This window comes from Oncorhynchus gorbuscha, linkage group LG15 (assembly GCF_021184085.1).
Source record: "Oncorhynchus gorbuscha isolate QuinsamMale2020 ecotype Even-year linkage group LG15, OgorEven_v1.0, whole genome shotgun sequence".
NCBI classification, from domain to species: domain Eukaryota; kingdom Metazoa; phylum Chordata; class Actinopteri; order Salmoniformes; family Salmonidae; genus Oncorhynchus; species Oncorhynchus gorbuscha.
This window is the reverse complement of record NC_060187.1, coordinates 29,492,547-29,517,668: the sequence shown is the minus strand read 5'-3', so window position 1 is coordinate 29,517,668 and position 25,122 is coordinate 29,492,547. Positions and strand designations below refer to the sequence as shown.

At 43.7% G+C, this 25,122-nt stretch overlaps 1 protein-coding gene across 3 annotated transcripts; it reads left to right on the top strand.

Annotated features, from left to right (window-relative positions):
• Positions 1–215: 215 nt before the first annotated feature.
• On the top strand, positions 216–16,672 carry LOC123996881 (glycosaminoglycan xylosylkinase). 3 transcript variants are annotated; one of them, XM_046300684.1, is made up of 9 exons: positions 216–373; positions 2,538–2,869; positions 2,963–3,210; positions 3,834–3,920; positions 4,036–4,145; positions 8,299–8,470; positions 8,546–8,737; positions 14,690–14,749; positions 14,875–16,672. In XM_046300684.1, exons 2-9 carry the CDS (start codon positions 2,741–2,743, stop codon positions 15,104–15,106), a joined length of 1,230 nt encoding a protein of 409 aa, XP_046156640.1. In that variant the 5' UTR covers positions 216–373; positions 2,538–2,740; the 3' UTR covers positions 15,107–16,672. The 3 variants fall into 3 exon arrangements, with proteins under 3 accessions (XP_046156640.1, XP_046156642.1, XP_046156641.1); XM_046300686.1 differs by having other exon boundaries at positions 225–373; positions 2,736–2,869; XM_046300685.1 differs by lacking the exon at positions 216–373 and having other exon boundaries at positions 397–2,869.
• Positions 16,673–25,122: the final 8,450 nt, after the last annotated feature.

Sequence of the window (25,122 nt, the reverse complement as noted above, 5' to 3'; positions counted from 1 at the left end):
ACATACACATACCTATATAGACATACATATTTTAAAAAAATAATATACCTTTATTATTATTCCCCGCAAACCCTTCCGCCGATCCCCCAATTGGAGTAAACTAATAAACACTTCTGCTTCTACCTTCAATCCATACATTTTATACACACTCTACAGACACAGTCTACTTTACAATAGTTCTCTCACTTTTCCACTATTAAGTGGGAGACTTTTATTTGGAAAAATTCCGTGACCCGGAACAACTGTTTAAGTGTTGCTGACGAAACGCGGATTTTTTTTGACGATGAATAATACACAATTTCACACAAAACATCGAAAACACATTGATCGTTGCATTGATCTCGTTTAACACCTAGTAGCCGTAATCGCAAAGGTAAGCCATTTGATCAGACTTGCTAATACGATAGCTGTTGTGAGGTAACGTTAGTTATTTCTTTGCAATCAACGGTGTTGGTAAGCTAACAGTAAAGTAATCAGTAGGCTTTTAATCACATTCATAGAATGTTTGATAATGTCTGTTAGCTAGTTAGTAAGTTTTGATATGGAAAATATCGATGCAATTCGTCAGCTATCCGTACGTTAGCTACTAACTAGACAGGTTGTACTTCTAAGTAGCAGCTAACTAACGAACTTAGATAACTAACCGTTTCTTTGCTAGTTGGCTAGCTAACCACCCGACTCGCCGGCTAGCTAACCACCCGACTCGCTAACCACCCAATTAGCCGGTTAGCTAACCACCCGGCTAGCTAACCACCCGACTCGCCGGCTAGTTAACCACCCGACTCGCCGGTTAGCTAACCACCCGGCTAGCTAACCACCCGACTCGCCGGCTAGCTAACCACCCGACTCGCCGGCTAGCTAACCACCCAATTAGCCGGTTAGCTAACCAGTACTGCATTGCTGGACGAAAGCAAAACGGACTATACGGTACCGGTACCGTGCAGATTTATTCTAAAATCAACAAAGCGTTTGCTAAATGCCAAACTAACCGTGTGGGCCTTTGCGATTTTCAAACAACTAGCTAGCCAACTACTGTTAGCGTAGAGTTTCCGCAGTAGTGGGACGTGTATGTAGTTGGTCCCATGAATTACCGATTGTGTGGAATGCAACTAGAGTCATTCCTGCCTGCGTGGCCACCGGCACTGCTAGACACGGGTTGCTTATACGTTTAACTTAGCCGGCTAATTCACGGGTTGTCCTTAGTTAACTACCTAGTACATACACTTTCTGGTATAGTGTGTATTTAAAAAAAAAAATTCTCAAGTCCGTTTCATGTCTATTTTGGGCTCCCTAAATAACCTTTCAAATGACATCCCTTTAATTTGAGTGGAAACATAATTGCTTGTTTTTGATGAGGGTGGAAATTGTATCCTCCAGCTGACTGGAAAGTTGTTGTTGGCTATGATGATTCTGTGACATTGACAGTGGCACTTTGACATAGGCAAGTGTAACGGATGTGAAACGGCTAGCTTAGTTAGCGGTGTGCGCTAAATAGCGTTTCAATCGGTGACGTCACTTGCTCTGAGACCTTGAAGTAGTAGTTCCCTTTGCTCTGCAAGGGCCGCGGTTTTTGTGGAGCGATGGGTAACGATGCTTCGAGGGTGACTTGTCGATAGGTGCAGAGGGTCCCTGGTTCGCGCCCTGGTAACGTAAAGTTATACTGTTACACAAGGACAAGAGCCATACATTTAGAATGAATACATAACTCTGGCAAGGACAAGTTGCTCACATTAGATAGGGCTATCTGTCGTTGTTGAGTTATGGAGAGCCTAGATAGTTAGATACAGTTACATCATCATATTACTGATTATGGTATCTCCATTGTTATGCAGGCTCATTTGATATGTTGCAGGCAGTTTGCTTATCTGCCCCAAATAGCACAACAACTCCCATCTATGAACAATCTGATCAATATCTTTGTCCTGGCCATTACCAACCGATCAATACATCCATCTCAACTGACGTGGGTCTGTATGAGAGGAGCCCTGCTTTGGAGCCTTCATGTCCTGTCCTGATTATTTTTCCCCAACTTAACTCTCCTCTGTTGGGGGAGAGGACAGGTTAATATTCCAGTTTGCCTGGAGCTGTGGAGCCAGACAGACGAGGGTCACTGTCTGACAGCCCAAAGCAAGGTGTTATCCGATATCAAAACATAAAATGTTGTTTTGAAAGACAAGGAGTGATAGGCTAGATGGATCCTGTAACTGATCCTGTAACTGATGGGAGAACAGCCAGTGGGTTAGGCAGGGTGTTATGTTGTCAGTAAAGTGATTGTTTAAAACCCTGGGTGTGGATCCAGGAATCAGTCAAGTTTGGCTCCTTATGGGTGTCTCTCTCAGCTCTGATGACATAGTTAGAGTTGTAATATGTTACGAATTGAGCCCAGTAATTATACATTAGTTTTTCATCATGCTCCTGTCAATCATGTACCAGCCTGTCCAGCATCTTGGCTCCTGCTTTTTCTGTTTGTCTGTCAACAAGTTTAAGTTTTTATATCTAACTGTTTTTCATCACTAATCCTCTCTGACCTCCAACAGGCTGGTTGCTGGTACAGTAGGGGCCTGGTCTAGCTGTGGGTCTTGTGGTGAGACAGAGATCCACACCTGCCCTTCAGAAGGGTGTGTGTTGGAGCTGGGAGGGGGGAAGCGACTAGAGGGGGGGGCAGGTGCCATGCTCTAGGGGTGAGGTGGGGAAGAGGGGGACTCACAGGTCAGTGGTGGTGTCTGAGGTTGCAGAGGAGATGAAGTTGAAGCAGCGTGTGGTTGTACTGGTTGCTGTGCTACTCCTGTTGGGGCTTGCCAAACTTTTTCTGCTGGACGGAGGAGAGGGGTCCGCAGCCAGCCGACGAGACCTCAGAGCCTTCCGCAAGGTAGGGTTGTGTTTTTGTGTCCGTGTGTATTTATTGTAGCTGGTGCATGCGTGTAGGCTATGAATGAACGTTTCTATCCATGTGTGTTATCAGATGGAGGCAGGCCTGTCTCTCTCCCGCGGTGCCAGTTTAACACACACTCTCCAGTCTGCATGGGAGGTGGCAGGCCAGTGGGTGGGCCCAAGGGAGGTGTACCCTGAGGAGACCCCCGAGCTGGCAGCCATCCTCACCGCGCTGGGCACTGCCAGGGTGGAGCGAGCAGACGTGGGCTACAAGGGCACCCAGCTCAAAGCTCTACTAGTACTGGACGGGGGGCAGAAAGTGGTCTTTAAACCCAAGAGGTGAGAGCGAGAAAACACACATGCACACTCCATTCTTTGGTTCTGTGCTCCTGAAGTTTTTTTATTTTTTATTTTATTTCACCTTTATTTAACCAGGTAGGCTAGTTGAGAACAAGTTCTCTTTTACAACTGCGACCTGGCCAAGATAAAGCATAGCATTGTGAACAGACAACACAGAGTTACACTTGGAGTAAACAATTAACAAGTCAATAACACAGTAGAGAAAAAAAGGGGGGAGTCTATATACAATGTGTGCAAAAGGCATGAGGAGGTAGGCGAATAATTACAATTTTGCAGATTAACACTGGAGTGATAAAAGATCAGATGGTTATGTACAGGTAGAGATATTGGTGTGCAAAAGAGCAGAAAAGTAAATAAATAAAACAGTATGGGGATGAGGTAGGTGAAAATGGTGAATGGGTGAAAATGGGTGGGCTATTTACCAATAGACTATGTACAGCTGCAGCGATCGGTTAGCTCAATCCTCAGGAACTGAGTGTCCTTGTTTCGCTCTGACTTCTGTCTGTCTGTTGTCTGGTTTTATGTAAGACTAGGCACTGTGCTTTTACTCTGGTTTATGTAAGAGGATAACTCTCTCCATCACTCCCTCCCTCTTTTTCTAGGTATATTAGAGACTATATGGTAGAAGGAGAGCCATATGCAGGTTATGACAGACACAATGCAGAGGTGGCAGCTTTTCACCTGGACAGGTACGGGCACACGCGTATCGGTCTTATGCATAAATATATACATTTTACATTCGGGATTGGGAATCTGGATACTGGTGTTAGTTGTATCTGAGTGTCTGTCCTGTGTCTGCTGTAGGATCCTAGGCTTCAGGAGAGCACCCCTAGTGGTAGGGAGGTTTGTCAACCTGAGGACTGAGATCAAACCTGTCGCCACGGACCAGCTACTCAGTACCTTTCTAATGCAGGGTGAGATGCTAGCGCACACACACACAACAGGGCTCTGTTCGGTCCCACCCATAATATGTCTGCGTCTAGGTATGCCACTCCTTAAACGTTGATAAGATATTATGTTTGCGTCTAGGTATGCCACTCCTTAAACGTTGATAAGATATTATGTTTGCGTCTAGGTATGCCACTCCTTAAACGTTGATAAGATATTATGTTTGCGTCTAGGCATGCCACTCCTTAAACGTTGATAAGATTATGTGTTTGCGTCTAGGTATGCCACTCCTTAAACGTTGATAAGATAATATGTTTGTGTCTGGGTTCAAGCAGCAGTGGGCTGGATCTCTCTCTCTAAATGGAAATGGTTAACCTCTCTCTCTCTAAATGGAAATGGTTAACCTCTCTCTCTCTAAATGGAAATGGTTAACCTCTCTCTCTCTCTAAATGGAAATGGTTAACCTCTCTCTCTCTCTAAATGGAAATGGTTAACCTCTCTCTCTAAATGGAAATGGTTAACCTCTCTCTAAATGGAAATGGTTAACCTCTCTCTCTAAATGGAAATGGTTAACCTCTCTCTCTCTAAATGGAAATGGTTAACCTCTCTCTCTCTAAATGGAAATGGTTAACCTCTCTCTCTCTAAATGGAAATGGTTAACCTCTCTCTCTCTAAATGGAAATGGTTAACCTCTCTCTCTCTCTAAATGGAAATGGTTAACCTCTCTCTCTCTCTAAATGGAAATGGTTAACCTCTCTCTCTCTCTCTTTCTCTCTCTCTCTCTCTAAATGGAAATGGTTAACCTCTCTCTCTCTCTCTCTAAATGGAAATGGTTAACCTCTCTCTCTCTCTCTCTCTAAATGGAAATGGTTAATCTCTCTCTCTCTCTCTCTCTCTCTCTCACTCTCTCTCTCTCTCTCTCACTCTCTCTCGCACTCTCTCGCACTCTCTCGCACTCTCTCGCACTCTCTCGCACTCTCTCGCACTCTCTCGCACTCTCTCGCTCTCTCTCGCTCTCTCTCGCTCTCTCTCGCTCTCTCTCGCTCGCTCTCGCTCGCTCTCGCTCTCTCTCGCTCTCTCTCGCTCTCTCTCGCTCTCTCTCTCTCTCTCTCTCTCAATGGAAATGGTTAACCTCTCTCTCTCTCTCTCTCAATGGAAATGGTTAACCTCTCTCTCTCTCTCTCTCTCTCTCTCTCTCTCAATGGAAATGGTTAACCTCTCTCTCTCTCTCTCTCTCTCTCTCTCTCTCTCTCAATGGAAATGGTTAACCTCTCTCTCTCTCTCTCTCAATGGAAATGGTTAACCTCTCTCTCTCTCTCTCTCAATGGAAATGGTTAACCTCTCTCTCTCTCTCTCTCTCTCAATGGAAATGGTTAACCTCTCTCTCTCTCTCTCTCAATGGAAATGGTTAACCTCTCTCTCTCTCTCTCTCTCTCAATGGAAATGGTTAACCTCTCTCTCTCTCTCTCTCTCAATGGAAATGGTTAACCTCTCTCTCTCTCTCTCTCTCTCTCTCAATGGAAATGGTTAACCTCTCTCTCTCTCTCTCTCTCTCTCTCTCTCTCAATGGAAATGGTTAACCTCTCTCTCTCTCTCTCTCTCTCAATGGAAATGGTTAACCTCTCTCTCTCAATGGAAGTGGTTAATCTCTCTCTCTCTCTCTCTCTCGCTCTCTCTCTCTAAATGGAAATGGTTAACCTCTCTCTCTCTCTCTCTCTCTCTCTCTCTCAATGGAAATGGTTAACCTCTCTCTCTCTCTCTCTAAATGGAAATGGTTAACCTCTCTCTCTCTCTCTCTCTCTCTCTAAATGGAAATGGTTAACCTCTCTCTCTCTCTCTCTCTCTAAATGGAAATGGTTAACCTCTCTCTCTCTCTCTAAATGGAAATGGTTAACCTCTCTCTCTCTCTCTCTCTAAATGGAAATGGTTAACCCCTCTCTCTAAATGGAAATGGTTAACCCCTCTCTCTAAATGGAAATGGTTAACCTCTCTCTCTCTCTCTCTCTCTCTCTCTCTCTCTAAATGGAAATGGTTAACCTCTCTCTCTCAATGGAAATGGTTAATCTCTCTCTCAATGGAAATGCTTAACCTCTCTCTCTCTCTCAATGGAAATGCTTAACCTCTCTCTCAATGGAAATGGTTAACCTCTCTCTCTCTCTCTCTCTCTCAATGGAAATGGTTAACCTCTCTCTCAATGGAAATGGTTAACCCCTCTCTCAATGGAAATGGTTAACCTCTCTCTCTCAATGGAAGTGGTTAATCTCTCTCTCTCTCTCTCTCTCTCTCTCTCTAAATGGAAATGGTTAACCCCTCTCTCTCTCTCTCTAAATGGAAATGGTTAACCCCTCTCTCTCTCTCTCTAAATGGAAATGGTTAACCCCTCTCTCTAAATGGAAATGGTTAATCTCTCTCTAAATGGAAATGGTTAACCTCTCTCTCTCAATGGAAATGGTTAACCTCTCTCTCTCAATGGAAATGGTTAACCTCTCTCTCTCTCAATGGAAATGGTTAACCTCTCTCTCTCTCAATGGAAATGGTTAACCTCTCTCTCTCAATGGAAATGGTTAACCTCTCTCTCTCTCAATGGAAATGGTTAACCTCTCTCTCTCTCTCTAAATGGAAATGGTTAACCCCTCTCTCTAAATGGAAATGGTTAACCCCTCTCTCTCTCTCTCTAAATGGAAATGGTTAACCCCTCTCTCTCTCTCTCTAAATGGAAATGGTTAACCCCTCTCTCTAAATGGAAATGGTTAATCTCTCTCTAAATGGAAATGGTTAACCTCTCTCTCTCAATGGAAATGGTTAACCTCTCTCTCAATGGAAATGGTTAACCTCTCTCTCTCTCAATGGAAATGGTTAACCTCTCTCTCTCTCTCTCAATGGAAATGGTTAACCTCTCTCTCAATGGAAATGGTTAACCTCTCTCTCAATGGAAATGGTTAACCTCTCTCTCTCAATGGAAATGGTTAACCTCTCTCTCTCTCAATGGAAATGGTTAACCTCTCTCTCTCTCTCTCAATGGAAATGGTTAACCTCTCTCTCTCTCTCTCAATGGAAATGGTTAACCTCTCTCTCTCAATGGAAGTGGTTAACCTCTCTCTCTCTCTAAATGGAAATGGTTAACCTCTCTCCCTCTCTCTCAATGGAAATGGTTAACCTCTCTCTCTCCCTCTCTCTCAATGGAAATGGTTAACCTCTCTCTCTCTCTCTCTAAATGGAAATGGTTAACCTCTCTCTCTCTCTCTAAATGGAAATGGTTAACCTCTCTCTCTCTCTCTCTAAATGGAAATGGTTAACCTCTCTCCCTCTCTCTCAATGGAAATGGTTAACCTCTCTCTCTCTCTCTCTCTAAATGGAAATGGTTAACCTCTCTCTCTCTCTCTCTCTCTCTCTCTCTCTCTCTCTCTAAATGGAAATGGTTAACCTCTCTCTCTCTCTCTCTCTCTCTAAATGGAAATGGTTAACCTCTCTCTCTCTCTCTAAATGGAAATGGTTAACCTCTCTCTCTAAATGGAAATGGTTAACCTCTCTCTCTCAATGGAAATGGTTAATCTCTCTCTCAATGGAAATGCTTAACCTCTCTCTCTCTCTCTCAATGGAAATGGTTAACCTCTCTCTCAATGGAAATGGTTAACCTCTCTCTCTCTCTCTCTCTCTCAATGGAAATGGTTAACCTCTCTCTCAATGGAAATGGTTAACCTCTCTCTCTCAATGGAAGTGGTTAATCTCTCTCTCGCTCTCGCTCTCGCTCTCTCTCTCTAAATGGAAATGGTTAACCTCTCTCTCTCTAAATGGAAATGGTTAATCTCTCTCTCTCTCTCTCTCTAAATGGAAATGGTTAACCTCTCTCTCTCTCTCTCTCTCTAAATGGAAATGGTTAACCTCTCTCTCTCAATGGAAATGGTTAACCTCTCTCTCTCTCTCAATGGAAATGGTTAACCTCTCTCGCTCTCTCAATGGAAATGGTTAACCTCTCTCTCTCTCTCAATGGAAATGGTTAACCTCTCTCTCTCTCTCAATGGAAATGGTTAACCTCTCTCTCTCTCTCTCAATGGAAATGGTTAACCTCTCTCTCTCTCAATGGAAATGGTTAACCTCTCTCTCTCAATGGAAATGGTTAACCTCTCTCTCTCTCTCTCTAAATGGAAATGGTTAACCTCTCTCTCTCTCTCTCTCTAGGTAATAATAGTTGTTTCTATGGGAAGTGTTACTACTGTAGAGAGAGTGAGCCTGCATGTGCGGAGGGAGAGAACATGGAGGGATCGTTAACTCTCTGGCTGCCAGATGTCTGGCCGCTCCAGAAACATAGACACCCCTGGGGACGCACTTACAGGGAGGGTAAACTGGCCAGGTGTGTGTATTAACAATTTGTCTGTGTATATGTTAACTGTGTGTGCTTGAGTATTCATTTTGTGTGTGTGTGTAGGTGGGAGTATGATGAGAGCTACTGTGATGCGGTAAAGAAGATGCCTCCATACGACGCTGGTCCCAGACTGCTGGACGTCATCGACACGTCCATCTTTGATTACCTCATCGGCAACGCAGACCGACATCATTATGAGAGTTTCCAAGACGATGGAGGAGCCAGCATGCTCATTCTGCTGGATAACGCAAAGAGGTGGTACACATACACACTCTACTTATTGTAGCTAATGTTAGCACATGAACGGTAGAAACACATTTAGGTACTCTAGACATGACTAAGATGACCTCTCCTTCACCTTTCTCTGTCTCCATCTCTACATCCCACACATCACTCCTCTTTTCTAGCGATGTAACGGTTCACCAAACCCATGGTTTGGTACGTATTGTGGTTACGGTTCGGTACAGCGAAAATGAACAATGTTCAACATTCACAATGTTCCCTGCATTGTCTCTTGTGACCGGATTGCTTTGATTGACCTCAAGTTTCCACTCTGATGCTGCATGTTGGTGGGAAATTAACCCGTTGTGAAGTCGTAATACCAGCTGTATGCATTCATGTGATTTGAACTCGTTGATAACCGTTGATTGGCTAATGTTCAACAAGCTGTGTCAACCATAAACTAAAAGTGCAGTGATTATGCTTGGAAACAGAGTTCAAAAAACACATTTAATAGTTTGCTTTTTATAAATAATGTTTTGTTAAATTTAATTGCTGAAAATGCTGTTATAGAGGTAATTTCCTAAGTAGGTGACAGAGGTAACCATATGGGAGAAGTTGGTGATGGACAAGTTTCCCACAAGTAATTACCAGTTTGAGAGCTGTTCAAGTGGATTTTTCCCAGTCATGGTAAATTCTCACTTGGTTACGAACGCACCATGACACTACCTCCTTCAGTGCCAGATGCGCATTTGTGACTCTCATAAAGGGGGCATGTCTTTAGCATGGTACATCTCCCATAGTGGGGTAATGTGATGGGCTGTCACTGTTAAGTGAAACAGAGGATTCATTGGTTGAAAATTTCCTGCTTTGGTTTGCTTATAAAGAGCGTAGGGCTGACCCCTTTGTTGACTGGTCGATTTTTTTTTTTTATGGTTCCCAAGACACCTGTCGGATTCATGCCTGTCACAGTGGACTAATCCATTGTGGAGGCTACAGGGATGGCACAGTCCATCACTAAGACATCTGATACTGACATTTTATATGGTTATATCATGTAAAAAAAAATAATGGTGCAACACTAATAAATCTAGTATTATTTTATAACCAATGCACTTTCTCCCGCTTTGGGTATGGTCGCTGTCCGCGGTTCCAAAACTATCTTTAGTGAGCTGTAGAATTTGTGCCTTTCCCTATGTTGCTATCTGCATAATAGCTAAGGCAGAGGCGGAGGCAGCAGCAGCAGAGACGAGGAAACAGTCCTCGCTTTAAGCCCTATTCAGACGGGGTTAGTTGTACTGGGGGAGATCGGGTAATGTAATTATGTGCACAAAACACCACATCTGTCATTTTAGTCCTGTCTGAATCTGTCAGTTATTTATATATGGCTGGAGAGTAACAATTCCAGTCAGAATAACCTACTGTTTTTTGGCGAACGCCAAGGTCCTCTGATAATACTAGTCCCTGTAAATCGACATCCTTGTGTTTTGAGAGAAATGTCAGTTTGACAGGTGTTGCTTACGGTTTGAGCAAGAAAACAACTGATTTGATAAATTAAACGTATAGAATATATATGAAGGGCTTGTATCAACTTTCAAAGTGAAAGCTTTTGTTCATTTGTTTTGTGTGTATGAATAGAATATTGCCATATGCACCTGTAAAAATGTTGAGCCTATTTAATGTAACCCTTCCTGTTAATAGATCGCAAAGCAGCATACAACTGACCTAAATGTTTGGAAATGATAAGTTAACTTTCACATCCATAGCCTTAAAAAACACATCTCAAGTGCAAAGGGCACTGTTTAGCTCACATCTGAAGACTGGGGGGCAATTAGGACGTCTTACTGCGGATCTCTAAAATATACGAATGATTCTCATAACACTCTATTCAAATATTATGGCGACACTATACCAAAGAGGTTTGGTTTTAGGGAACCAAGCTCGAGTTATCAGTGTCGCCCTGTTATCGCCTGGACTTGAAATATCTTCACGCCAAGAAAATAACCACCAAACTTCTGTCAATTTAAAGGGAAAAAACAAAGATTTACAGGGGGGGTTTGGAAAATTGAATCCCATCCAAATCATCCTCTAGAATAAGACGTTCTGGGGTCATAATTACATAACCCATGTTCTCTAGTCCTGTGTGAATTGGGCTTAGCCTAATTGGATAGAGCAAACAAACTTAAGTCTATAATCAATAGCCTAACTGTCGAATGTGCCTGGCTTATAAATCATCTATATACAGTCAGTCAAAAGTTTGGACACACCTACTCAGGGGTTTATATATTTTTTCACTATATTCTACATTGTATAATAATATGGAAGACATCAAAACTATAAAATAACACATATGGAATCATGTAGTAATGAAAAAAGTGTCAAACAAATCTAAATATATTTTGAGATTCTTCAAAGTAGCCACCCTTTGCCTTGACAGCATTGCACACTTGTGGCGTGGTGACATACTGTTACCGTTTTCCTTTTAACTGTCCATCGCCATTGTAATCTTTTGGGAAGCCAAACATGTTCCTATACTGGAGATTTAAATGATGGATGATCCTCAAATTCTGGTTTATCGACTCCACCACTCGCCATCGTACATAACTAGTTCCCGGCTGCGCCTCACGAAAGTTTAAAACAGTTTGAAGTTCGGCAATTAAGAATTACATTTTGATTACAATGTGCGCATGGGCTCAAGTTGTTTTAACAGAATAGTCAGATTTACTTGAGGCATAGGCCTGCAACGCAGCGTCCACATGGCCTGCAACGCAGCGTCCACATGGCCTGCAACGCAGCGTCCACATGGCCTGCAACGCAGCGTCCACATGGCCTGCAACGCAGCGTCCACATGGCCTGCAACGCAGCGTCCACATGGCCTGCAACGCACATGGCCTAAACTCAGCGGAAAAAGAAGCGTCCCTTTTTCAGGACCCCGTCTTTCAATGAATTCGTAACAATCTAAATAATTTCACCCGACTTCATTGTAAATGGTTTAAACACTGTTTACCATGCTTGTTCAATGAACCATAATTTATTTTTTAACATGCACCTATGGAACGGTCGTTAAGACACTAACAGCTTACAGATGGTAGGCAATTAAGGTGACAGTTATGGACACTAATGAGGCCTTTCTACTGACTGAAAAACACCAAAAGAAAGATGCCCAGGGTCCCTGCTCATCTGCGTGAATGTGTCTTAGACATGCTGCAAGGAGGCATGAGGACTGCAGATGTGGCCAGGGCAATAAATTACTATGTCCGTACTGTGAGATGCCTAAGACAGCGCTACAGGGAGACAGGACGAACAGCTGATCGTCCTCGCAGTGACAGACCACGTGTAACAACACCTGCACAGGATCAGTACATCCCAACATAACACCTGCGGGACAGGTACAGGATGGCAACAACTGCCCGAGTTACACCTGGAATGCACAATCCCTCCATCAGTGCCCAGACTATCTGCAGTAGGCTGAGAGAGGCTGGACTGCGGGCTTGTAGGCCTGTTGTAAGGCAGGTCCTCACAAGACATCACCATCAACAACGTCACCTATGGGCACACATCCACCGTCGCTGGACCAGACAGGACTGGCAAATAGTGCTCTTCACTGACGATGTGATGGTCGGATTTGCGTTTATCGTCGATGGAATGAGCGTTCCACCGAGGCCTGAACTCTGGATCGATTTGGAGGTGGAGGGTCCGTCATGGTCTGGGGTGCTGTGTCACAGCATCTTCGGACTGAGCTTGTTGTCATTGCAGGCAATCTCAGCGCTGTGCGTTACAGGGCAGTCGTCCTCCTCCCTCATGTGGTTCCCTTCCCGCAGGCTCATCCTGACACGACCCTCCAGCATGACAATGCCACCAACCATACTGCTCGTTCTGTGCGTGAGTTCCTGCAAGACAGGAATGTCAGTGTTCTGCCATGGCCAGCGAAGATCCCGGATCTCAATCCTATAGAGCATGTCTGGAACCTGTTGGATCTGAGGGCTAGGGCCATTCCCCCCAGAAATGTCCGAGAACTTGCAGGTGCCTTGGTGGAAGAGTGGGGTAACATCTCACAGCAAGAACTGGCAAATCTGGTGCAGTCCATGAGGAGGAGATGCACTGCAGTACTTAATGCAGCTGTTGGCCACACCAGATACTGACGGTTACTTATGGTAACAGTATAGCATCCTTCCCTCTCCTCGCCCCTACCTGGGCTCGAACCAGGGACCCTCTGCACACATCGACAACAGCCACCCTCGAAGCATCGTTACCCATCGCACCACAAAAGCAGCAGCCCTTGCAGAGCAAGGGGTACAACTACTCCAAGGTCTCAGAGCGAGTGACGTCACCGATTGAAACGCTATTCGCGCGCACCCCGCTAACTAGCTAGCCATTTCACATTGGTTACATCTGTTCATAAAGAAATTAAATGATTCAGAATAGCCTACTACACCATGAAAATGCCCAACAACAAGGCATAGCCTACCAACCTAGCCTACAGTTGGGAACGTGCTGCAAATCTGTCAGTGAACAGCATGCAGACAACAAACCTTTCCCAATATTTAAAATACAATCATGGAAATCACAAATCTGTCGTTCTGCCCCTGAACAGGCAGTTAACCCACTGTTCCTAGGCCGTCATTGAAAATAAGAATTTGTTCTTAACTGACTTGCCTAGTTAAATAAAGGTAAAATGTAAATATATATTTTTTTTTAACAGGTTGGAAAGCAAATGGCTCCTGCTGAAAAGAGAAGACTATCATTTATGTTGTAGGCTACCATAATAGCTCATCAACTTCCAAATATTGTTTTACAAAGTAAAACAGATAGGCTTTTGTCATCACCGGCGAGTGAGCTGTGCATCATTTGGGGAATCGGTGAAACTGGAACGCATTTTTAGGACAATTTCCTCCTCATATTGTAGCTTCCTATATGTCTCCACACACCTCGGCCAAGGATATTGATGGGATTCAAGACAAGGTCGTTTTTATCGATCTCAGTTTCAGTATCATTTCAATCATTTGTGTGGTATTAAAGATTCTAGTAACGTCTCCAGTCATGTAAAATGACAGAGAATTGCATGAAATAGGTTTGTATAAGGCCACATTGTACATGGTCTGTAGGCTACTAACATTTTCCCTTGTGTGTGCAACTTCTGTAAGCTCTACTACTCTGCCACTACGTAAATGTGATGATATGCATGCAATGCTTCTTTTAATGTGTTCCGGTACCTCAGTCACCCCCCCCCCTCTTGCGCCCAGTTTTTGTTCCTGCACCTCCCGATGTCCTAATTAAGCACTGGTTAGGTTGATAATTTAATAACGAATACAGCAATCACTTTTTGTCCCGCACTGCATGGTCAACGCGGGAGAAGAAGAGAAGCTCACTGTGTCAATTTCCGAACATGCTGCCATTAGATTTGAGACTGGGATGAAATCCAAAGTTGTGCTATATATTTATTGGCTATGTCGTAGCTAATTGTTAAGCTAAGTATTTATAAATACTTATCTTTAACACATTTCATCTGCAAAAATGACAAATGAGTTAGTGGTTGATGGTGATTTCAGATTATTTTTTTTTTAATGGGTGGGTGGATAAAAAGCTAACTTTGTCCTCCCCTAACTGAAAGTGGGGTGGTGTAGATGCCCAGTTTCCCTTATGGCTCAACTCAGGGGCCTATATATATAACAGACATATATATCATTTACACACACACAGAAGTCTAGCCCAGAGAGGCCCAGCTCATAAGGTTGATCAGCAACAGATTTGAATTTAGAATGGGAAATGAATGTTTTTATGCAACAAATGCATTGAATCGCATTGAACTGAACCGCATTGATTCGTTCCTCTAATCAAACCAAATCTTACCGAATCATTTCAAACAAAAATGTATCGTTCCTGTACCGGAGCCCATGTATCTAGATACTTATCGAATCGTCTTGAAAGGTAGAGATGCACATCTGTAGTATCTAACCAATCTTACTGTGTTTTTTTCTTGTTTTGTAGTTTTGGGAATGCAGCTCTGGATGAAAGAAGCATTTTGGCCTCTCTGTATCAGTGTTGCATGTGAGTTTACACACACACAGAAAATACCAACATTTGTCAGTAATCATGAACCATTTCTCCTTTCTGCAGTGTGTTTATGAGCTGTTTTTCTTCTCTACATTCTTGCACCTCTCTCCATCTGTCAGGGTGCGTATGTCTACGTGGAATAGGTTGAACCTGCTGAGGGCAGGGGCTCTGAGTTCAGCCATGAGGCAGGCCCTGACCTTTGACCCCATCAACCCCGTCCTGGCCGAGCCTCACCTGGCCGCCCTGGACAGACGTCTGTCTGGTGTCATAGCAACCATCCGACAGTGTGTGGAGTCACAGGGCCCTGACAACACACTGATAGAGGACCGCTTGAACCTGCCACACTCCTAAAGGAGGACAGGCGAGAGGGATGGAAGAGAGGAGAGACCTGTCCCATCCCTTGTGGAGGACAAGAGAGAGGGATAGATGAGAGACGAGGGAAAGGAGAAGCTCTCACCCAGGGATCGAGAGAGAGGGTTGAGCCATGGTAGGAGGAGCTGGAGGATAAACCACCTCCCACGCTCCAAGTATCATGGCCCCCTAGAATGGGACAGGAAATGACTCCAGCAGCAGGAAGTGGTTTCCTCTACAAACTGTTTCCCTCCACACTAGAACCTAATGGGATCTATATCTGAGGAACTGTATCCCCAATGTCTCTCCTCTGCCTTCTGCACACACACACACCTCGTGCCAAACCCTCCCTCTCATCCAGTAATAACGAGGGAACCAAAGCCATAGGACTCAACCCAGCGGCACTCAGGATAGCAGGGGTCGCTCACACAGCCATAAAACCCACTCCATGTGAACACAACACTCCCAGCCAAATCCACTGGACTGACAGTGGAGAGGGAGACTGGTTAAATGACCAAGGGGAATTTTGTGGTCAGTCTGAATGTGACTAACAAACAGACGTGTCTGTGTCTGAAATGACACCATATTTCCTATATAGTGCATAAGGCTCTAGACTAAAGTAGTGCACTGTATAGGGAGGGAATTGTGTGCAATTTCAGAATCTGCCAACTGACTATGGATGTCTCATGCTGCTCTATTCAATATATATTGTACTAGTTTTGGCCCCAGTTTCTCAGACCTTATTCCTATTTCTGAATTAAAAGCACTTTCAAAAGAGATTGTTCATTAAGCATGCTTTTTTTACTCCAGGATTTGACTTGATCTGGGTCTAAGAAACTGGCCAATGAGGTTTCAAAGGTTGGCTACACACTCGAGGGCTTTGGTCAAGACTAGTGCACTATTTTGGGAATAGGGTAGCCTTTGAGACATTACCAGTGTGTACATAACGAACTGTTGAATAGCATTACTGAGAGAGTATAATTATGAGAATTGTAATGTTAAATTAACCTAATTTAGTGTCGTGTCTGAATGTGTGTCTGAATGTGTGTGTCTGAATGTGTGTGTCTGAATGTGTGTGTCTGAATGTGTGTGCCTGAATGTGTGTGCCTGAATGTGTGAGCATGAGTGTAGGGCAGGAGTCTGCACCCAAAAAACGTCCCGCAATCAGTTTTTGGTCAAAAAAAGACTGTAAAATCTCAAGAATCCTGCAAAAAAAAAGTGTAATTTAGCTAAATCTGTTCCCAAATATTCTGACAAATCATAAGAGATGTTATCGTGTCAATCTAATCAAGATATGAAATTATTTTCAAATACAATCTCTTTGAGCTTAGTTGTGGTCAATTTGCAGTGTTCATTATTATGTTCAGCCCCCCGACCATCTGCTCCAACAAAAATCATCCGGCAGCTGTATCTAGTTGTCTATACCTGGGGTAGGGGGTGCCATACTCTAGTTGAGTATGCTACTGACGTTTTCGAGAGAATCTAGGACAGGGAGGGAGAAGATGGGAAATTTGGGGCTTTATAGGAATGTATAATGTTTTCAACATTAAATTAATTTTTGTCATATTTGGTATTTCAGTGTTTTGTATAAAAACAAGTAATGGCTCCTATTCAATTGGCTTTTCTTGAAAAGGTGGTTTATACAGATGTAGGATATTCAATGTTTCGCACTTGTTCCTGAGAATCTCAAATCAAATAGCAGATGTTAATGCGAGTGTAGCGAAAAGCTTGTGCTTCTAGTTCCGACAATGCAGTAATAACCAACAAGTAATCTAACTAACAATTCCAAAACTACTGTCTTACACTTGTGTGTATAAGGGGATAAAGAATATATACATAAAGATATATGAATGAGTGATGGTACAGAGCGGCATAGGCAAGATACAGTAGATGGTATTGAGTGCAGTATATACATATGAGATGAGTATGTAAACAAAGTGGCATAGTTAAAGTGGCTAGTGATACATGTATTAAAGATGCAGTAGATGATATAGAGTACAGTATATATGTATACATATGAGATGAATGATGTAGGGTATGTAAACATATTAGGTAGCATTGTTTAAAGTGGCTAGTGATATATTTTACATCAATTCCCATCAATTCCCATTATTAAAGTGGCTGGAGTTGAGTCAGTGTGTTGGCAGCAGCCACTCAATGTTAGTGGTGGCTGTTTAACAGTCTGATGGCCTTGAGATAGAAGCTGTTTTTCAGTCTCTCGGTCCCAGCTTTGATGCACCTGTACTGACCTCTCCTTCTGGATGATAGCGGGGTGAACAGGCAGTGGCTCGGGTGGTTGTTGTCCTTGATGATCTTCCTACATTGCAGGAAATGCAGATTTTTACTGGTCAAATTAAGAGCTTACATCTATCTGTACATGCTTTGTATAGATGCTCCTATATAGAGGGTCTAAAGATGCTCAAACTGTCAACTGTTACTCTTTCTATTTGCAACAACTTATAGTTTTACTGTTCCTCCCTTTAGAGGGAGCCAGATCACCACAGTAGAAACCTCTAGATACAGACATACCAGACAGGACAACCGATGCCACCACTTTCTCTCTTTACTATCTTGCACAAACAGTCTTGAGGTCATCTGTGGCATAGCCTGGTGGTAACCGATTCAAAGCGAGAGATGCATTTACAATCACAGATGTATGGCTAGAGGATAGAAAACAGTATGAAAGGCTGTGTGGGATGACTGGTGGTGGTAGCATCATGACCTATAGTTTCTAATCAGACTGATCTCTGGAATTTCCTCCTGTGACTGGCTGGCCTGAATATCGTTTGTGTCTGAGAGGTGTTATTAACCCTTTAATTATGGCAACCAGTCCATGTTCTGGTTATTAATGTCACAAAGGGGGTCTTTTACCAGTAAGTCTCTCCTTGTTGAGCTAACTGTAAAAACCTCACTTTACGTGTTAGAGCTGAAATGCAGCTGTCAGATACAGACATTCATACAGAGGGGAGTCCCCTGGACAACACTACTGGAGAATGGACCTTCTCTCCATCTCTGGGGGGAAGATGGCAAACACACACCGTTGATGTGTGATCGCAGCCCACTCATACCCAGAGTCAGGCCTGGTCTCCCAGTATCAGAGTGGGAGGAACATGCACATACAGTCCTCGGGTGTCTCCCCATGTGTGATTGTATGTGAATCGGCTCCAGCACAGACCTGCATCCACCCATCATTTCCACTTATACCAGTTCTCAGCTGTTTGCATGCCAAAATAACACCCGCATGCGCAGACACACTTTATTTTCCATGGAATGGTGTGTTACAGAGATGCTTGGTTTCATGTTCTTTCTCTCCGCATCTCGCTCTTTTGTTTAATGCACTTTCTCAGGTTCACTATGAGTCAGCGACAGCAAAAACATGTCACACACCGATATCAGATGGGGGGATGTATGGGGTTACAGTAGGTGGGCTCTTCCAGATAGACTGTCACAGGGATAAACTTGTCTCAAATGTCTCCATGTCTGTTTTATTACTGTGGGGGTGGGGGTTTTCTCTGATCTCCTCCCGCACTAACACTCAACTCTACCCTACATCCCAAAGTTCGCTCCACTCTATACTTTTATGCTCAAGGTGGTTGTTACACTTGGTGGTTCAGTGAACTACTGGATGCTAGTGGGATGATGAGTAACCTTGCCTGAGACCTGAAGATTTGTTGTGTCCAACTGTTCTGAATGTGTTGTACCTTGAATGTGGACAGTCGATGCATTTTGTTCTACCCTGCATATCAGACCTCAGAAGTAAACGGTCATCTGGAAAAATGTGCAATGTTTTTACCACCTGGGGGATTTTAGTAGAATAGTTGTTTGATAGAGCATGTCCAGACATGCAGTACCAACCTCTGTCTCTCTGACCTATATCAACCTGCTAACTGGAAGCAGATCTCTCAAGCTGTTTGATGCTTAAATCACTGACTGTTAAATCAGCATCACTGATTGGGAAACATTTTTAAAAGAGATGGGAGAAGAGAGAGAACGCATCATGGTACCGGATGGTGTGAGAGTGATTCATCTGTCACCACGTCCCATCCTGGTTAAACATATCACACCTACAATTGCTGTACAGCCCCTAATGGGAGCTACTGCTTTGTGGTTTGGAGGGGTATTTACCAGAGACCGTATATATATATTAAGGTTTTTACTGACCTTCACACGCATGCATTCACGCACACACCACCACCACCACACACGCATGCATGCGCACACACAAGTCAGTGGGTGGTTGCCCATGTGTGATTGCTGGGGACAGTAGATGAGGGCCAAAACCATGTAACTGACCAGTTTAGCTCTTGCTGTGTCAGCACACTATTATCAGAGATCTTGGAAAACAGGCTCAGACACACCTTAGACCGGCTCAGCTCAGAGGTCCTTTGTTTAATGATCAACCTGGTTGGAGTCCAGGCATTCATTATTTGGAGTGTTTGCCATCATGAGAACACTGAAATGCAATCATGATGATTCAACTCTTAACACAGTAAATGCATACTGTACCTCTGAAAGACTGGTTAGATCAGGGGGGAAACAGTGGCTTAGTCTGGACTGAGGGTAAGATAGAAGCCCGGCTTTCTACTGAAGTTAAGCTAAGCAGGTGCAGGCTTGGTTAGTGCCTGGTATGGGAGCAGGACTGGCCCGAGCCTTTTGGGGGACATAAGCGAGATTTGGTTGCCCTGAAATTCTACCCATTTTGCCATTAAGGGTAGAGAAATCTTTGCAGTTTAATTCTAATTTCCTGCAATTCTACACATTTTGCCATGACTTGTGCCATGTTAATATAGCTGAGTGATAGTGACTAACAAAATCAATGCGGGTCCCCTGGAGGTCAGGGCCCCTGGGCATGCGGTTGGTATTCGGCCATGATTTTCTACAAGTTTAGATTGGTTAGTCTAGCCAGCAATCTAAAATTTGTTAGCTCACATTGCTCATTGAGTGACCATCAGGGACTGACATAACAACCGAAAAATTGCTGATGAAGAACCAGATTTCGAACTACACCTTGCATATCCTTTTATTCTAACTCTCAACAGTAAATTGGGACCCTGACTAAGTTGCAATTGTATTAACTACTGCTTATGCCTGGAGCCGGCCCTGGATGGGAGGCAGGTTTTATTTAAGGTTAAGGCCTTACAAACACACACATAAACAGGTAGTGTAGTATGTCAGGATGTCAGCTGACCCATGTGGTGAAGATGGGTCTGCTGCCTCTGACAAGGTGATGTTACTGTCACAACGGAAAGAGACAGAGACAGCGAGAGCAACAACAAAAAAAGGACATTGAAATGCCGCAAATGGACCCGTACAAAAACACATCCCTGGGCAACCGTGTAAGAGGAGGAGGGTGAGGAAGATAGACAAGATGTTCGGTGGATTACATGGAAACACACACACAATAAGAGATGCTGTGTGGACTGGGTGGAAAAGAGGCCGCATCGTGACGCACGGCCAACCGCAGAGTTTCCCAGCTTCATCAGAAAGGAAGAATCAACGGCTGATCTAAAAGAATGTGTGTGTGTGTTAGTGTATGATATTTAGAACACAATGATACTACTGTGACCTTATGTGTCTGTCACCTTACACCTTAAAAAATGTTTTTATATATTTGTGTGTCAAATCTCAATCAATTATCTCTGAAACTGATATAACTTGTGTAAACATTAACAGAATATGATGCAGTGTTCACTCTTCCAGGAAATGCTGTAAAGGTCTATGTTTACTGTGGTACTGCACTGTTATTTCCTGGAGTAGCTATAAAAAGAACAGCAAGTAGCCATGCTGCAGTTTATGCTTAAAATCAATGAAACTGACAGTCTCTGGATAGTTATCTGGTAGAACCTATAGATTCAAGTAAAATGTTGCTTTTTAGTGAAAAAGGCCTCCGTTCTCCTAAATTGTCAGCCAGTCTAACTATGAATAGCCAGTGGATTATTTCACATAGTCTTTTCTACATGTGGATCAAATTGTTTTCACACTTGTAGTTCTGGTTGATTCCTTAAAATCCTGTGTCCAATGTAGAGAGAACTGGAGAGTCTGAATTATCTGAATCAGTTGTGTTAGTGCTGGGATGGAACAAAAGCATTCTCCCATGCAGCTCTCCAGGACCCTGGTGTGAATGTAAACTGGCCAGTAGTCACTTTTTTGCAACCTTTAACCATTGAAGGGGAAATCTGGAGTTGCTACATAGAATTTTGGTTTCATGGTATGTACCCATTGATTCTTGAAGAAAATAACTTATTAATACCTCATGAGCTTAGCTCAACTGTCGTAACCCATCAGAACTCAAATGTTCGTAAACAAGTAAATGTAAACAAACACTATATAGCCTCAAAACATGGTTAAAACTATAATTTGCATCCATAGCTCTGTCTATGAATTTGAGAGTGGTTACATTTCTCCAGCCCCATCCCTCAGCTTTTTACTGAAACAGGGGCAGGGAAACGCTTTGTTATTGTTTCAACTGCTGAATGTCCCTTTAAAGAAGAAATCTAGAGGTTGTGGGCGACCCAAAGCCGCCCCACTTCTTGCTTAGTAATTTTTACTTTGAACGGAAACAAGATGGTTGAGCCCTGAGCCGCTTGGTCTTCTGGGCAAGGTGTGTCTTTGCTCTAATCTCATCTACTCGAATGACCCTGGTGCCCCGGAGCTGGAGGGAAAGTGAAATCACTTGCAACCTAACGTTACAGCCACCAGAAATAAACAAAGCCGAAGAAGCCAACAAGCATCAGTCTCGGTTCTGAATCAACTCGACCCCAAAACTGAAAAAGGGAGCAATAAAAAAAGATTGCTCATGACCAATCCAGAAACCGGATAAACATTGGAATTAACTTTGAAAGGTGGAAGAGCGATGCCGAAATGGCCACCATTCTAATGGACTGGTAACATTAGGTAGTCGTTGTGATGCGTTTTTAGTCTGCTAGCTACGTTAGCTGCTAACGTTAGTGTGTTTAATGTAAGGAATCTAATGATAGCATCATGTAGTTACACTGCATAAACCCCACAAGATGCCTAATGCCTTTATTTCAACTAGCTAACGTTAGCTAGCTAAAGCTATTCAAATTGTTGATGTGATCAAATCCAATTTTATTTGTCACATACACATATGATACAGTATATACATATGATTAATGCCAAATATGTGAAAGTGACTACTGTTCCAATTATTCAAGTGGCCAGTGATTTCAAGTCGATGTATACAGTGGTTCCTCCTTTAAAAGCGGTGTCATACTACGGCACACCTTGCGGACTGCCGCAGCATTCTGTGGCACGTAATTTAATTGTCAGCCATTTTTTCTGTTAATGCAAGTTAGTGCTAGTTTGACCACCAGAGGGCATCTTTGAGAAGCATTCCATAGTCTTCCATGTTGGCATTACCAGAGACGGGGAGGGCACGCGGGAAACCGGGGTTCAATCCCTGAAGGGGAGGAAGCAGTAGGCTGTCCTTTTAAATAAGAATGTGTTCTTAACTGATTCCATATGTGTTATTTCATAGTTGTAACCAATTCACTATTATTTTACAATGTAGAAAAGTCTAAATAAATAAAATCCTGGAATGAGTATGTGTCCAAACTTTTGACTAGTACTTTCGGGATGTAATGTTTTGTCTAGTGATCGATAAACCCACACAAACTAAGCTGTGTTTTGCTATATTGCACTTGTGATTTCATGAATATAAACATTTTTAGTAATTTGGGGGGAATTTGGCACAATTCAGTGGTTGTTGATGAAAATGATCCCGCTAAAGGGATCCGTGTGCCAAGAAGTTAATTAATTTGATTAATATTATGGTGTTCTATTCCAAGAAAAATGAAAAGCTCTCTGGGTTTCCGTTAGAATGGAACAGAAAATATGGCGCTGTACAACGTGATGGTCGGCAGTACAGTACTGGGCTATTTAGCTAAAGACTCCCTGTGTTGTGGGGGCAGGGCACATGGGAAACCGGGGTTCAATTCCCCAACGGGTAGGAAGGAGTAGGCTGTCCTTGTAAATAATAATTTGTTCTTAACTGATTCCATATGTGTTATTTCATAGTTGTGATGTCTTCACTATTATTCTACAATGTAGAAAATAGTAAAAATAAAGACAAATTCTGGAATGAGTAGGTGTATCCAAATGTGACGATCAGGAGTAGGCTACAGCATAAGTGGATTCTAAATGAATATCTAAGGGGTATAACATTTCCACACACTAATTGTAGTGTAACTGAACTTTCAGTTGAGCGTACTAGCTCTTTGCCTTCTCTACCAGAAGTTGATGCTGTTGCTACTGTCCGTGTACACAGTAGGACAACAGCCTCTAATGTGCTGATTTGTTTGTAGATGATAATGTTAGGAGGTTGACAGCATTTTTGGCCCAGGACCACCTCAAACAATGCATCTAGCTATAAAATAATCACACAAACATGCATTTCTCAGGGAGATACTGGTGGAGGCAGTCTGATTTCGAGAACTTGTACAGCCTCAGTTAAGGTAAGAAATGCTGTATGTATTTTCCGTTATGCTTAGTAATTCAATAATTATTTTGCTCGTAATCACGGAAAATAGCTAGCTATGTTTGCCTCTACATCACATATTTCCTGTCTATATAAAGCATTGATTCCTACCTAGTGTGAACTACCCACCAGAACGATTAAATGAATTTCCAGCGGTCAGTCAAGTAAACAATGGTTAATTTGCATGACATATTGGTGGACTATGGCTCATCAAGTCATAGGATGGAACGTTAGTATAACACGTTACACTGGTTACACTGTCTTGTGACGGCCGGCCGCCCAACAACCTGCCCGCTTGACCCTATCCCCTCCTCTCTTCTCCAGACCATTTCCGGAGACCTTCTCCCTTACCTCACCTCGCTCATCAACTCATCCCTGACCGCTGGCTACGTCCCTTCCGTCTTCAAGAGAGCGAGAGTTGCACCCCTTCTGAAAAAACCTACACTCGATCCCTCCGATGTCAACAATTACAGACCAGTATCCCTTCTTTCTTTTCTCTCCAAAACTCTTGAACGTGCCGTCCTTGGCCAGCTCTCCCGCTATCTCTCTCTGAATGACCTTCTTGATCCAAATCAGTCAGGTTTCAAGACTAGTCATTCAACTGAGACTGCTCTCCTCTGTATCACGGAGGCGCTCCGCACTGCTAAAGCTAACTCTCTCTCCTCTGCTCTCATCCTTCTAGATCTATCGGCTGCCTTCGATACTGTGAACCATCAGATCCTCCTCTCCACCCTTTCAGAGTTGGGCATCTCCGGCGCGGCCCACGCTTGGATTGCGTCCTACCTGACAGGTCGCTCCTACCAGGTGGCGTGGCGAGAATCTGTCTCCTCACCACGCGCTCTCACCACTGGTGTCCCCCAGGGCTCTGTTCTAGGCCCTCTCCTATTCTCGCTATACACCAAGTCACTTGGCTCTGTCATAACCTCACATGGTCTCTCCTATCATTGCTATGCAGACGACACACAATTAATCTTCTCCTTTCCCCCTTCTGATGACCAGGTGGCGAATCGCATCTCTGCATGTCTGGCAGACATATCAGTGTGGATGACGGATCACCACCTCAAGCTGAACCTCGGCAAGACGGAGCTGCTCTTCCTCCCGGGGAAGGACTGCCCGTTCCATGATCTCGCCATCACGATTGACAACTCCATTGTGTCCTCCTCCCAAAGCGCTAAGAACCTTGGCGTGATCCTGGACAACACCCTGTCGTTCTCAACCAACATCAAGGCGGTGGCCCGTTCCTGTAGGTTCATGCTCTACAACATCCGCAGAGTACGACCCTGCCTCACACAGGAAGCGGCGCAGGTCCTAATCCAGGCACTTGTCATCTCCCGTCTGGATTACTGCAACTCGCTGTTGGCTGGGCTCCCTGCCTGTGCCATTAAACCCCTTCAACTCATCCAGAACGCCGCAGCCCGTCTGGTGTTCAACCTTCCCAAATTCTCTCACGTCACCCCGCTCCTCCGTTCTCTCCACTGGCTTCCAGTTGAAGCTCGCATCCGCTACAAGACCATGGTGC